Here is an 11,504-nt window from a genome sequence, read left to right as displayed (position 1 = left end):
CTGATGCACAGCTTAGCCATGAGCGGCAAAGTTGTGGCCACACCGGTGGTCTCCGTCTCCGCCACCAGCCTCCCTCTGCCCCCCCTGCCTCATCTGCCTCCCCTGGATCACAGTGCCAGAGCCTCCTCCTCCTCCTCTGGGGCCGCAGCCCTGGCCGACTCCCCTTGCCTGGACGGGGATCAGGAGGCCACCACCACCTTCTGCATGCTCATCCCCAGGATGCCCCAGTGGAAGTTCTCCAACTCGCTGCTCAGCCGCAGCCCGTCCAGCTCCAGCTCCAGCAAGGACTCGGGGAAGGCGGCTCCTTCCACAGCCTCACAGAGTTCCTCCCCACACAGGCGCAGTATTGCGGCCTCCGCCAGTGGCCCGGTGGCCAGCCTCGCAGCGGTGCTTAACTCCTGTGACCCCGTGTGTGTCACCCCCTGCTCCCTGCAGGCGATCCGGGGGCAGAGGGCGGTGGCAGCTGCACACTCGGCCGGTCCAGGGGGGCACGGGTTTGGGGCTATGGAGGCCATGGCGAGCCCCGGGGGTTCCAGCAACTCCAGGTCAGGAATGAGCCGCCGGACAAGGGTGGAGGGCATGTGGCTGGGGGGAGAGGACTTCCCCCAGAAGGGAAACTTCATCCACAAACCCACCCAGGGCTGGCTGCACGCTGACAACACCATTGCAGGACCAGGGGCTTCATATATAGTCAGGGTAGGTCATAAGTTGTTTTGTATGCATGCACATCCACTTAAATTGTTGTACATCTAAAAAGAACATATTTTCTTTCTCTGCTGCTTACATATAATCAAATCAAACTTCATTTATATACTTTTCATACACAAAGGTAACTCAAAGTGCTTCACAAAACCAACACATAGACAATTTACAAATAAAACCAATACTATTTCCCCTTCCAAGTTAATAACCAGAGTAACAGCTTTGTCATTACACACATATGTATTTATATATACACATACACATTCATACATACATAACTGCTCACAGGAATCAGTGGACAATATGAATGAGTCCTTTAAAGGTGTCTCTTATCTGTGTGTGAAACAAAAGGACACCTCAGTGCCGGCAGCTTGTTATGCAGCACATGTGGCGAGGGGCTGGGGAATACATAATCCAGATAGATGGCTTGGTAGAGACTGCGTCAGGGCGGGGAAGATACACCTTGGAATGATGTGCACAGACTGTAGTGAGGAGCATTATACGGCAGAAAGTAGATCTAACGTATGTTTTATTTATGTGGATCGTGGGAGTGGTCTTTGTGCGGTTTCTGGATTGTTTACATTGATAGGAGCCTATGTTAACCATTACATGTTATTTACAATCCGTGTGCCTTGTGAATCCCAATGTTTATTACTGTAGTACACTTATTTGAGTAAGCTTGGGTTACTTTTTTAAAATAGATCGCAAACAATTGTTTTGCTATCATGAAACTAAACCAGGCTGCAAACAGAAATAGTTGGCTGTCCCACTAGAGTAGGAGGGATATGAAGAGATATCTCTATCTGTGTGAACATGACATGTGTTTACAAAGGGTTACCATCCCAGGCAGGCTGCTTGATGTCAATGTCAATGATCTCCCCCCCCCCCCGCCGCCTGTTCACCTCCACCCCTCTTTACTCTGCTCTTCCCCCTCTCCTCAAAACTAATGACATGACTCTTGATTAGCCCAGTCTGGGGCTCAAGCACGCTTTCTAATTCCATTATACCGGCGCCATTCATTCGTATATTCAATTACATTAAGTCACAGTCATTTGCATCATGTGATGTGGATGGGGATGGGGATGGGGGGGGGGGGGGCTAATGAAGACCTCTCCTCACCATGCAGGGCTTTCCTAGATTCATAACAAGTGCTGCTTTATGTGTGATTGATATCTCAGTTGATTTGCAGACAGTTTATTGTTAAAGAGGCGCCATCAATAATGTGATGTGACCACTGGCCTGCACTGAAAACTGAAACGTCGACTATAAATGAATGTATGAGGTCAACAAATGTCACATATATTAAGTTTAATAGTATAATACTAAGTTATACATACTGTGTTTTACTTAATATCATTACTTTCAACTAAACTCATACAGTTGTGTGAAATCTGTTGATATAATACATTTAATTCAAGTCAATGTTTCTCACAAAGATAGCCTAATTAAGAAGCAAGCATTAACATATTTCAGATAAAAAGTAGAAATTACACAATTTACAGTTTTACAGTAACAGTTTTGAGATAGCAGCCTGGTGAAAGTATACAAGGTGGAAGTACATATTGCACAGCTATTTACGGTTTATATATACAGTATTGCACGTAAGTAGTATTGCACAACAGGGGTGTTATAGTCTTTGTTGCATTTCACAGCAGCTGAAGGAATGTTAAACGTGCACTCTGTGGTAAATCTATGCAGCGAGGAGCACTTGCTGCATGCATTAGTGTCAAAGTGACAGTGGATTTCTGCTGCACTGTGCCTTTTTTAAGCAACACAGCTACCATAGCACACAGCTCCCCCTCCTCTATTTCTGTTCTCCCTGACACACAGTCACTCCTCTGCTGGGAAAGACAGAAATATGATTCTTAGTATTGGTTTTCTCCTCTGCACCGTGTCTTTGTTCACACGGCGTGTCCTGCTCTGGGTCTGGCCTGCATCTGCCATCTCTGACAGCCAGGATACTGCAGCACACAAAGCGCTGCAGCTGCCAGCTATCATCAGGAGAGCTATAAAAACGGACTGCTATCTTTTATGCTGTTCTGTCACAATCTGGTGCACAATATTTACCAGCCCATTTATTCTGCATGGTAATGTTTTGGTCCTTTCATGGTGCAACGAGTACATGGTGTTGCTCTGAAGAAGGAACTTTATTCCACAGTTTGAAAATGTTCTTTGGCAACATGAGATATACAAACCAAACAGGCGTGCATGTACTGAACAAAATCGAATCATTCACCATACTACACTATCCAGATACGTCCAGCTGTCCTCATCCGTCCATCGTGCACCCATTCGTCGAAACACAACGTACGTGCTTCACCAAGGTTTTTGAACGGGGATGCCAGTGTTATTAGATTTCCGAGGAATGCTTCTCGCGGTAGGAGTAGTGTCCAGGAGAATTGTCCCAAAGGAAGCGCGAGCATAGGGTGATAGAAGAAGGGATGTGTTTCATCAGCAGATGTGTGTGACAATGGAGGCATTGGCAAAGAGAAGGGAAGGAAAAAAAGAGAGACAATTTAATTTACTGATGGGAGACTTCCCCTCGTCTACAAATCTTGTTAAAAAGCGCTTTAAGCTCTCTGGCTCAAAGGTTGTTCTCTCTCTCTCTCTCTCTTCTCGCTCTCTCGCTCTCTGTTTGTTTTTATGGCTGCCGTGCTCTGTCTGTTGCCGTCACTAACAATCCTGGAAACTGCACTAAATACGGGAGTGACTGAGCCAAAGTACGGTTAGCGAGGATGTCAATTATGTATCACCAAATTAGCTTCACCAAGAGTTTATAAATCAATCCAAGATTTGAATTCAATAGGCTTTATTGACATGGCATGCGTTAGCCTTAGCACTTTTACAATTATCAACAACATTGAATGAAATGAACAACATGGATGAAAAACCGGTGAAACATAGAATAAGGGGTCACTAATACCTTCCATAACTAATGATAACAATAATAGTGTGATTAATTGTATGTGCTTTATGTTTTGTGTTATTATTAATGAAGACAGTGGGGCATGGTCAGAAAGTACGTTTTAATCAGTTCCTGGAAATATGGAAATATTCTGTATAGATATTTCATGAAAACAGCAGGTAATCTGAAATAGAAATGCAAAGTCATACATGTTGCTCACCCTCCATCTTGTCATGTAAACGTCACACATTACAAACTACTTTTTAATTTAAGTCCAAGACATCTTATCATGCATTGATTGAGTCCACTGAAAACACTCCCATCCCTCAGCCTCCCCCCCAGAGGCTTCAGAAGCTGCAAGTTGAGTTTGATGTGGAGCTTTTAGTGCTGCTAATCTAGTCACGGTGCTATTAGCACCCCGACCTGACAGCCATTAGGACGCTGCTCAGCTGCTGCTCCTCACCGGAGTCCTCTGTAATGGCCTCAATGTGGATATGAGTTTTATGAGGCATTGTTGGGCATAGTCATGCGTACTATAGAGTAATACTGCAGAAATGTCTTTGAAAGAAGATTTGTAATGCAACTGAAATGCTGTTTGGATTAAATTTGCCTCCAAATGCAACACTTGTTGGTGCATTTGATACTATCGACCATGATATCCTATTGCAAAGACTAGAGCACTTAGTTGGCATACAGGGAACTGCTTTAGGCTGGTTTAGGTCCTATCTATCTGAACGCTCTCAGTTTGTACGTGTTAACGATTAATCTTCCACGCAAGCCAAAGTTAGCCATGGAGTGCCACAGGGCTCAGTGCTCGGACCTATTTTGTTCACATTATATATGCTTCCGTTAGGCAATATTATAAGGAATCATTCTGTAAACTTTCATTGTTATGCGGATGATACTCAACTATATTTATCAATCAAGCCTGATGAAATTAATCATCTAAATAAAATTCAAGACTGCCTTAAGGACTTAAAAACGTGGATGACCTTAAACTTTTTGATGTTAAACACGACCAAAACTGAAGTTATTGTACTTGGCCCGAAGAATCTACGAAACAAATGATCTAAAGACATACTAACTATGGATGGCATTAATTTGGCCTCCAGTGAGACTGTAAGGAATCTTGGTGTTATATTTGATCAGGATTTATCCTTTAACGCCCACATAAAATCAATTTCAAGGACCGCCTACTTCCATCTACGTAACATTGCAAAAATCAGGCATATCTTGTCTCAAAACGATGCAGAGAAACTAGTCCATGCATTTGTTACTTCTAGGCTGGATTATTGTAACTCTTTATTATCAGGGAGTACGAAGAAGTCAATCAAGTCGCTTCAGCTGATTCAAAATGCTGCGGCTCGTGTACTAACCAGAGTTAGGAAAAGGGACCACATTACTCCTGTTCTGGCTGCCTTACACTGGCTCCCTATAGAACACAGGATAGAATTTAAAATTCTTCTTCTCGCCTACAAAGCCCTTAATGGGCAGGCGCCATCTTACCTTAAAGAACTCATTATACCCTACTGTCCTACTAGGGCATTGCGTTCCAAGAATGCAGGGTTGTTGGTTGTTCCTAGAACCTCTAAAAGTACAATGGGAGCCAGAGCCTTTTCTTATCAAGCTCCACATTTGTGGAATCAGCTTCCAGTTTGTGTTCGGGCGGCAGACACCCTATCCGTTTTTAAGAGTGCGCTTAAGACCTTCCTTTTTGATAAAGCTTATAGTTAGGGCTGATTAGATTCAGCCCCTAGTTTTGCTGATATAGGCTTAGTTTGTCGGGGGACATCTTACTTCTTCCTTCTCTCTGTCTATACCCGTGTACACTCATGTTCCGATTAACCCAGCTTCCCCAAATGTCTTTCTTTTTGGTGTCTATATACGCTGGGATCCGGAGTCATGGATGATCCTGCGGTCCTGTGTCCTGGATTGCGAGCGCTGGATCTTGAGTCGTGGCTGTGGTCCTGGATCATAGGTCCTGGATGGATATCCTCGTGGATTCATCTTCCTATTATACACACATGCATTTCCAAACATTTGGACTACCTATGTTGCAAATGTATTATCTTTTCAATTTACACACGGCATCTATTGCACGTCTGTCCGTCCTGGGAGAGGGATCCCTCCTCTGTTGCTCTCCCTGAGGTTTCTCCCATTTTTTCCCTTTAAACTGGGTTTTCTTTGGAAGTTTTTCCTTGTACGATGTGAGGGTCTAAGGACAGAGGGTGTCGTATTGTCATACTGATATTCTGTACACACTGTGAAGACCACTGAGACAAATGTAACATTTGTGATATTGGGCTATATAAATAAACATTGATTGATTGATTGATTGATTGATCATATAACAAATCATATAGAGGCTTATTTACTATGCTTATTCATACATTTCGTTTAAATGTTTCTTTTGTTTCTTTTTGCAGTACATGGGCTGTATTGAAGTACTGAAGTCAATGCGCGCCTTGGACTTCAACACGCGGACGCAGGTGACAAGGTACGCTGTTAACCCCCACTATTGGTAATGATGAGTCAGGACACTCTGACCCAAGATGTATAGCGTCAACTGAAGTATCAGCCACTATGTTATTAAATTACACTAACGCTAACGATGGAGTGTCAGCACTTTCTTGAAGTAAGAGTAAGAGGAACTGTGGAGAAATGCTGTGTTTTGAAATCCTACAAGGTCACTCAAAAATATTTCCAGGAAGGTGCAGTGAAAATGAAATGCCAATGCAATCAAACAAATCGAAACAAAGGTCACAAGGTGTTCTCCAATGGCAGCAATAGTGTTGTGTGTCCCATGAGACAAATAGATCCACTCTATATGTGCTCACTGACGCTACATGTATGTATAAAACTAGGCCTCAGGGTCTCAGTGTGACGGTGTTGTGTTGTTATGCCCTACATGTGATGTTATTGTTATAAAAGCCGGGCTCTTTGCAATCCTCTGCCTCATGGGAGGAGTGCACTGCTTCTCCGTCTCTCTCCCTCCTCTCTCTCCTCCACAATCGATGGGCAGTAATCGGAGCCTGCCGTGCAGCCAAGGCTTAAGTGCAGGGGGAGGAGGCTGCAGAAGATAGAGTGATGGAGATGGAGATCTATTATTGATGATGTTTACTAATGACTGTGGAAAGCTGCAGCGGCCCCCCCCCACGAATGCACCCTGCTGGATAATGTCTGTGGTTAAAACTTACTGAGGAGGAGGGGAGGAGGGGAGGAGTGGAGTTAAAAAACAAAACAACAAAACAAACATTAGCAAAGTGAGAAACCATACTGAGCATTAGACCAAGTTTATAGTGTAGTCATGATTGGGCCCTATTATGAACATGTTCAGGTTCATATCAGTATGTAGTGTCTCTACTGGGACATCTGTCTCTACTGTCTCCATGCTTCAATGTTCAAGAAGCTCTTGATTTTTCTCATACTGCCTGTACTCCTCTTTTCACCCTCTGTCTGAAACCAGAGCCCAGTCTGCTCTGATTGGTTATCTGGCCGGCTCTGTTGTGATTGGTCAACCGCTTAGAGATGTCCCGCCCCTTAGCCTATCACGTACAATGTGTTTGAGGGCTATCCAATAGAAGCGCGAGTGTTACATATTGTTATGGAAGTAAACAAAGGAGTCCAATTATTATTATTATTATTATTATTACATTACATTACATTTAGCTGACGCTTTTATCCAAAGCGACTTACAATAAGTACATTCGACCAGGAAGACACAACCTTGAAGAAAACAGAATCATATAAGAACATCAGGTTTCATAGAGCCAAGCATTTCAAGTGCTACTCAACTGGCTATAGATAAGCCAGTCCTTTATTAGTATATAAGTGCTCTGTTAGCAGTTCTTTGTTAATAGTTCTATCGCTCGAAGTGGAGTCGAAAGAGATGAGTTTTCAGTCTGCGCCGGAAGGTGTGTAAGCTTTCTGCTGTCCTGATGTCAATGGGGAGCTCATTCCACCATCTTGGAGCCAGGATAGCAAACCCACGTGTTTTTGCTGATGGGAACTTGGGTCCCCCTCGCAGCGAGGGTGCAGCGAGTCGTTTGGCTTATCCAATGGAGGCGTTTCAGGCAGGGGGGGAGTGTGGGAGAGAAACTCCCTCTGGAGGGAACTCCAAAACACCAAAACATGTATAACACCACAGGGTGTGAAAGGACATGTATGAATGGCAGCTTTAAAACAGACTTCCAAATTGTGCAGAGACGCTAACGACACGCAGTTTCCGATTCCTTAGGGAACATGGGACGGTCACGGGCCATCTGTCCCACACGGCTAAAAATCAATGATTGATTTCTTTAAGTGATCTAACACATTTTTAACATCAGTAACATCATTTGCTATAAGTTATTTTTTTCTGGGAGCGATTAATAAGCAGCATTTTTAGAAACAAAGCCTTTCCTTTTTCTCGCCTAGCTGACTTGTACAAGTTCATTTTATCCTTGAAAACCACAACAACACATTCAGTGTGTGTCAGAATTTCACAAATGCCCTTCAGATTGAGGAAGGTGCGTTTTCCCAACAGTGCCCTCTGTGTCCGGGTGTTAAACAGCAACAGCAGTGATAATGAGGCCTGGCATTTTATGGCAGGGAAGATAACGAGTCTGCAGACAAAACAACAACAGCCCATCCCTCTCCTCCTCCTGCCTTTCCCCTCATCAGCATGAGTCATTGTGGTGTTTTCAAAAATCCCTGAGAAGACCTTTACTGGAGATGGGGTCCGGTATGCTGCTTTTTAAATATTTACGAGCCACTTGATAGGGGCAGCTGGGTTCTTGACTGCCGTCCTCTCTGTCCCCTGGCAGCGAGCTCCAGCTTCAAATCCACATTATGCCTCCCGACCGCCATCAGACACACGGGGGACAGAGGCTTTAAACGCCCATTAGACGGCCATTCCAGGAGTTATAGCAGCTTCACTGCAAAGTTGTAAAAAAATCTGCCGAGAGAATTGCACTGTGGCAAATAAATGTGAGTTATGATGCCATAAAGAAGCGGTAGAGGGCTCTAGACATTTTATATTTGCCTTCAATTGTAGTGTTTCTTCTTCCCTAATTCAACAGGAAGTTAAACAGGAGTTTGATAAACAACCACTGTGAATGACGGCTGGTGGTAAGAAGTTTAGTGCTTCTGAACAGACCTTTTTCCTGACCTTTGAACTGTGTTGGGTCTGTGACCTGTGACCTTAGCCCGAGGGAGGAACACACAGCTTCTGTTTAACCTCAGGATTTACCATTTTTGTGTTGCACACGTTTCTTGTAGACTGAACAATGTTTTAAAGAAGCCCTATTACGCTTGTTGGGGTTTTCCCTTTCCTGTAGTGTACATGGGTTTGTGTGCAAACATTAAAGATCTCTCCTACACACGTGACCTGCCTGAAATGCCTCCATTGGATTCCTTTATTTACTTCCTGAACATATAACACTCCTGCTTCTATTGGCTAGTGCTTCAACCGATTGCACGTGATAGGCTAAGGGGCGGGACATCTCTAAACGGTTGACCAAACACAACAGAGCCGACCAGATAACCAATCAGAGCAGACTGGGCTCTGGTTTCAGACAGAGGGGGAAAGAGGTGCTGTAAACATATCACAGTAGAGGGGCAAAATACTAATATGAACCTGAAAAAGAACAGAACATTCAAAGCAATACATGTTAATATTTGGGTGTATAGTTAACAAGATACAGCTGATTTGTTATTTGTAGTGTCCTTCTAGCTATTAGTTTAGTAGTCAGTGTCTCCCACTATAGTCTAACCTTTGACCTCTCTTCGTTCCCTAATTAGGGAGGCCATCAACAGGCTGTGTGACACTGTGCCAGGCGGAAAAGGAGCATGGAGGAAGAAGGTTAGTAGTAAACTTTAATCCTATTCTCCATGTTTTATTATACTATACTAACTAAATACTACATTGTTTAATTTATGCTAGAACTAGATGGGTTTAAGATACTGCTGTGGTCTTCAGACACTTAAAACTCTCTATCAGTAACTGATTCTTGTGCGATATCATTTCCACTGTATTATTTTTTGGTAATTCCTCATGTAGACCACGAACAAAGCTCTCCAGACTGTGATGGGGAAGAGTAACCTGCGATTTGCCGGCATGAGTATTGCAGTCAATATTTGCATAGATGGGCTCGGTCTGCTTATCCCTACCACACGACAGGTATGATGATATAACTAGTGTGAGTATACTGATATATTCGCCCTAATATGCTAAATAAATTGCTTTGTTTCAGAATTATACCAAATGTAATCCCTCCCTCCCTAAATAATTAACTAAACCTTGCCCCGGAAGAATTTCAATGTTTACATGATGTTCAGAAGCATTTCCTCATTTCTAAAAACCAACATTGGAAAATAAAAATTGCACGTTTTTACACAAAGCTTAAAAAGTCTTAGTGTATTGGCAAATCTTCCTCACACTAACCTAAATCATTTGATCCTTGGTCTGTACTTTATCGAAACCATTTTTTATTTTGGCATCGCTATTGTTCCTTTCAATGTGTTTTTGTATCCCCATTTTTTAACAATGACATGTCAAAGTAGAATATTGGAAAAACCTTGATCCCTTTTCTCTCCCAGGTGATCGCGCACCATCCCATGCAGTCCATCTCCTTCGCCTCAGGAGGAGACACAGTGAGTGCAGCGTTTCACTCAGCTCTCCTTTACGTTGTTGTTGGACATTGTAGGCGGGCTGCACATATCCGACTGGATTCCATTTGACTGGTTTCCAATCCTATGACCATAGGAATCAATGAGGGCTTTCATTATATACATCTAATTGAATGTATCCTCCTTTCTTTTGCAGGACACGCCTGATTATGTTGCGTATGTGGCCAAAGACCCAGTGAACCAGAGAGGTATGTCCTGAAAGGCTTCTCCGTCAGCTTCCCTGCCTGTTTCATAACCACGTAAAAAGAAAATGTGACCTCTTGTTTGTCTCCTCCAGCGTGTCACATCCTGGAGTGCTCGGACGGTTTAGCTGAGAGTGTCATCAGCACCATCGGCCAGGCCTTCGAGCTGCAGTTTCAAACATTACCTCCACAGTCCTCCCCAAAACCATGATGTCTATGGAGAGGTAACGTGCCGCCCAGACACACCATGACCTCTATGAAATGATGAAAATACTTTTTTTTGGAGGCACTGTCCTCCAAAGTCGTGAACTAACATAAGATAAGATGGACCTTTATTCATCCACGTGGGGAAATTCAGGAGTTAAAGCAGCAACAGAGTGGGGAGTGACAAACAGGACAGTACTAATTAACACAATGTAAAAGGAGGGTAAAGACACATATCATTGAATTCTAAAACAAATACGTGCTCAGAAATAACTTAATTGCATAGGCTACAATTAGAGTACTGAAGTGATATAATTTAGACAACAAATAATTGTTTAATTGTTTGTATGCTAATGTCCATTAAAAGTCTAAAAGTCGAGTTATTTTAGGAAGATTGAATACCCAGTAGTGATGTGACGTTCGCGAAGGATCCAATTCTTTTGAACGACTCTTGGTACGAACGAAGGGTAGGGAACCGAGTCGTAGGGAACCGAGTCGTACTTGGTGAGAGCCGTTCTTTCTATCGTTGGTTCACTGCCTGCCATAAATCCACTCGCCTTTAAAGGAACTTTGTTTCCTGAATGCAAACTTGCCGTACAGACGATGGCAATAACGCATGCTGCTTGAGTAGTAGTTTGGCTGCTGAGCGATGTAGCAAGTTATACATTTTCTGTGAGTAAAAGTGGATTTCTGGCAATAGAGTGATTCATTATCCTGGTGATTATTTCGCAGATAAACCTATTAACCCCGCCCCCTTAAAAAAAAGGGCATTACGGCTCTTTGAAGGGAGCCGTAATTCCAGTCACTAATACCGAGAGGACGTGAAGATGGATATCGGCACT

At 43.4% G+C, this 11,504-nt stretch overlaps 1 protein-coding gene across 1 annotated transcript in view; it reads left to right on the top strand.

Annotated features, from left to right (window-relative positions):
- The window catches only part of shc2 (SHC (Src homology 2 domain containing) transforming protein 2), a 34,881-nt gene that overhangs the window by 1,182 nt on the left and 22,195 nt on the right, over window positions 1–11,504 (top strand). The window contains 9 exon segments of the mRNA XM_071202970.1: window positions 1–696; window positions 6,034–6,104; window positions 9,389–9,449; window positions 9,648–9,767; window positions 10,187–10,240; window positions 10,413–10,464; window positions 10,554–10,630; window positions 10,632–10,655; window positions 10,657–10,682. The exon segment at window positions 1–696 is cut by the window's left edge and continues 1,182 nt beyond it. Of these exon segments, the coding sequence (XP_071059071.1) occupies window positions 1–696; window positions 6,034–6,104; window positions 9,389–9,449; window positions 9,648–9,767; window positions 10,187–10,240; window positions 10,413–10,464; window positions 10,554–10,630; window positions 10,632–10,655; window positions 10,657–10,682 (1,181 nt within the window).

Source organism: Pseudochaenichthys georgianus, chromosome 4 (assembly GCF_902827115.2).
Source record: "Pseudochaenichthys georgianus chromosome 4, fPseGeo1.2, whole genome shotgun sequence".
Classification (NCBI taxonomy): domain Eukaryota; kingdom Metazoa; phylum Chordata; class Actinopteri; order Perciformes; family Channichthyidae; genus Pseudochaenichthys; species Pseudochaenichthys georgianus.
Note: the sequence above shows the minus strand (reverse complement) of the source record. Positions and strands in the feature narration are given on the sequence as shown.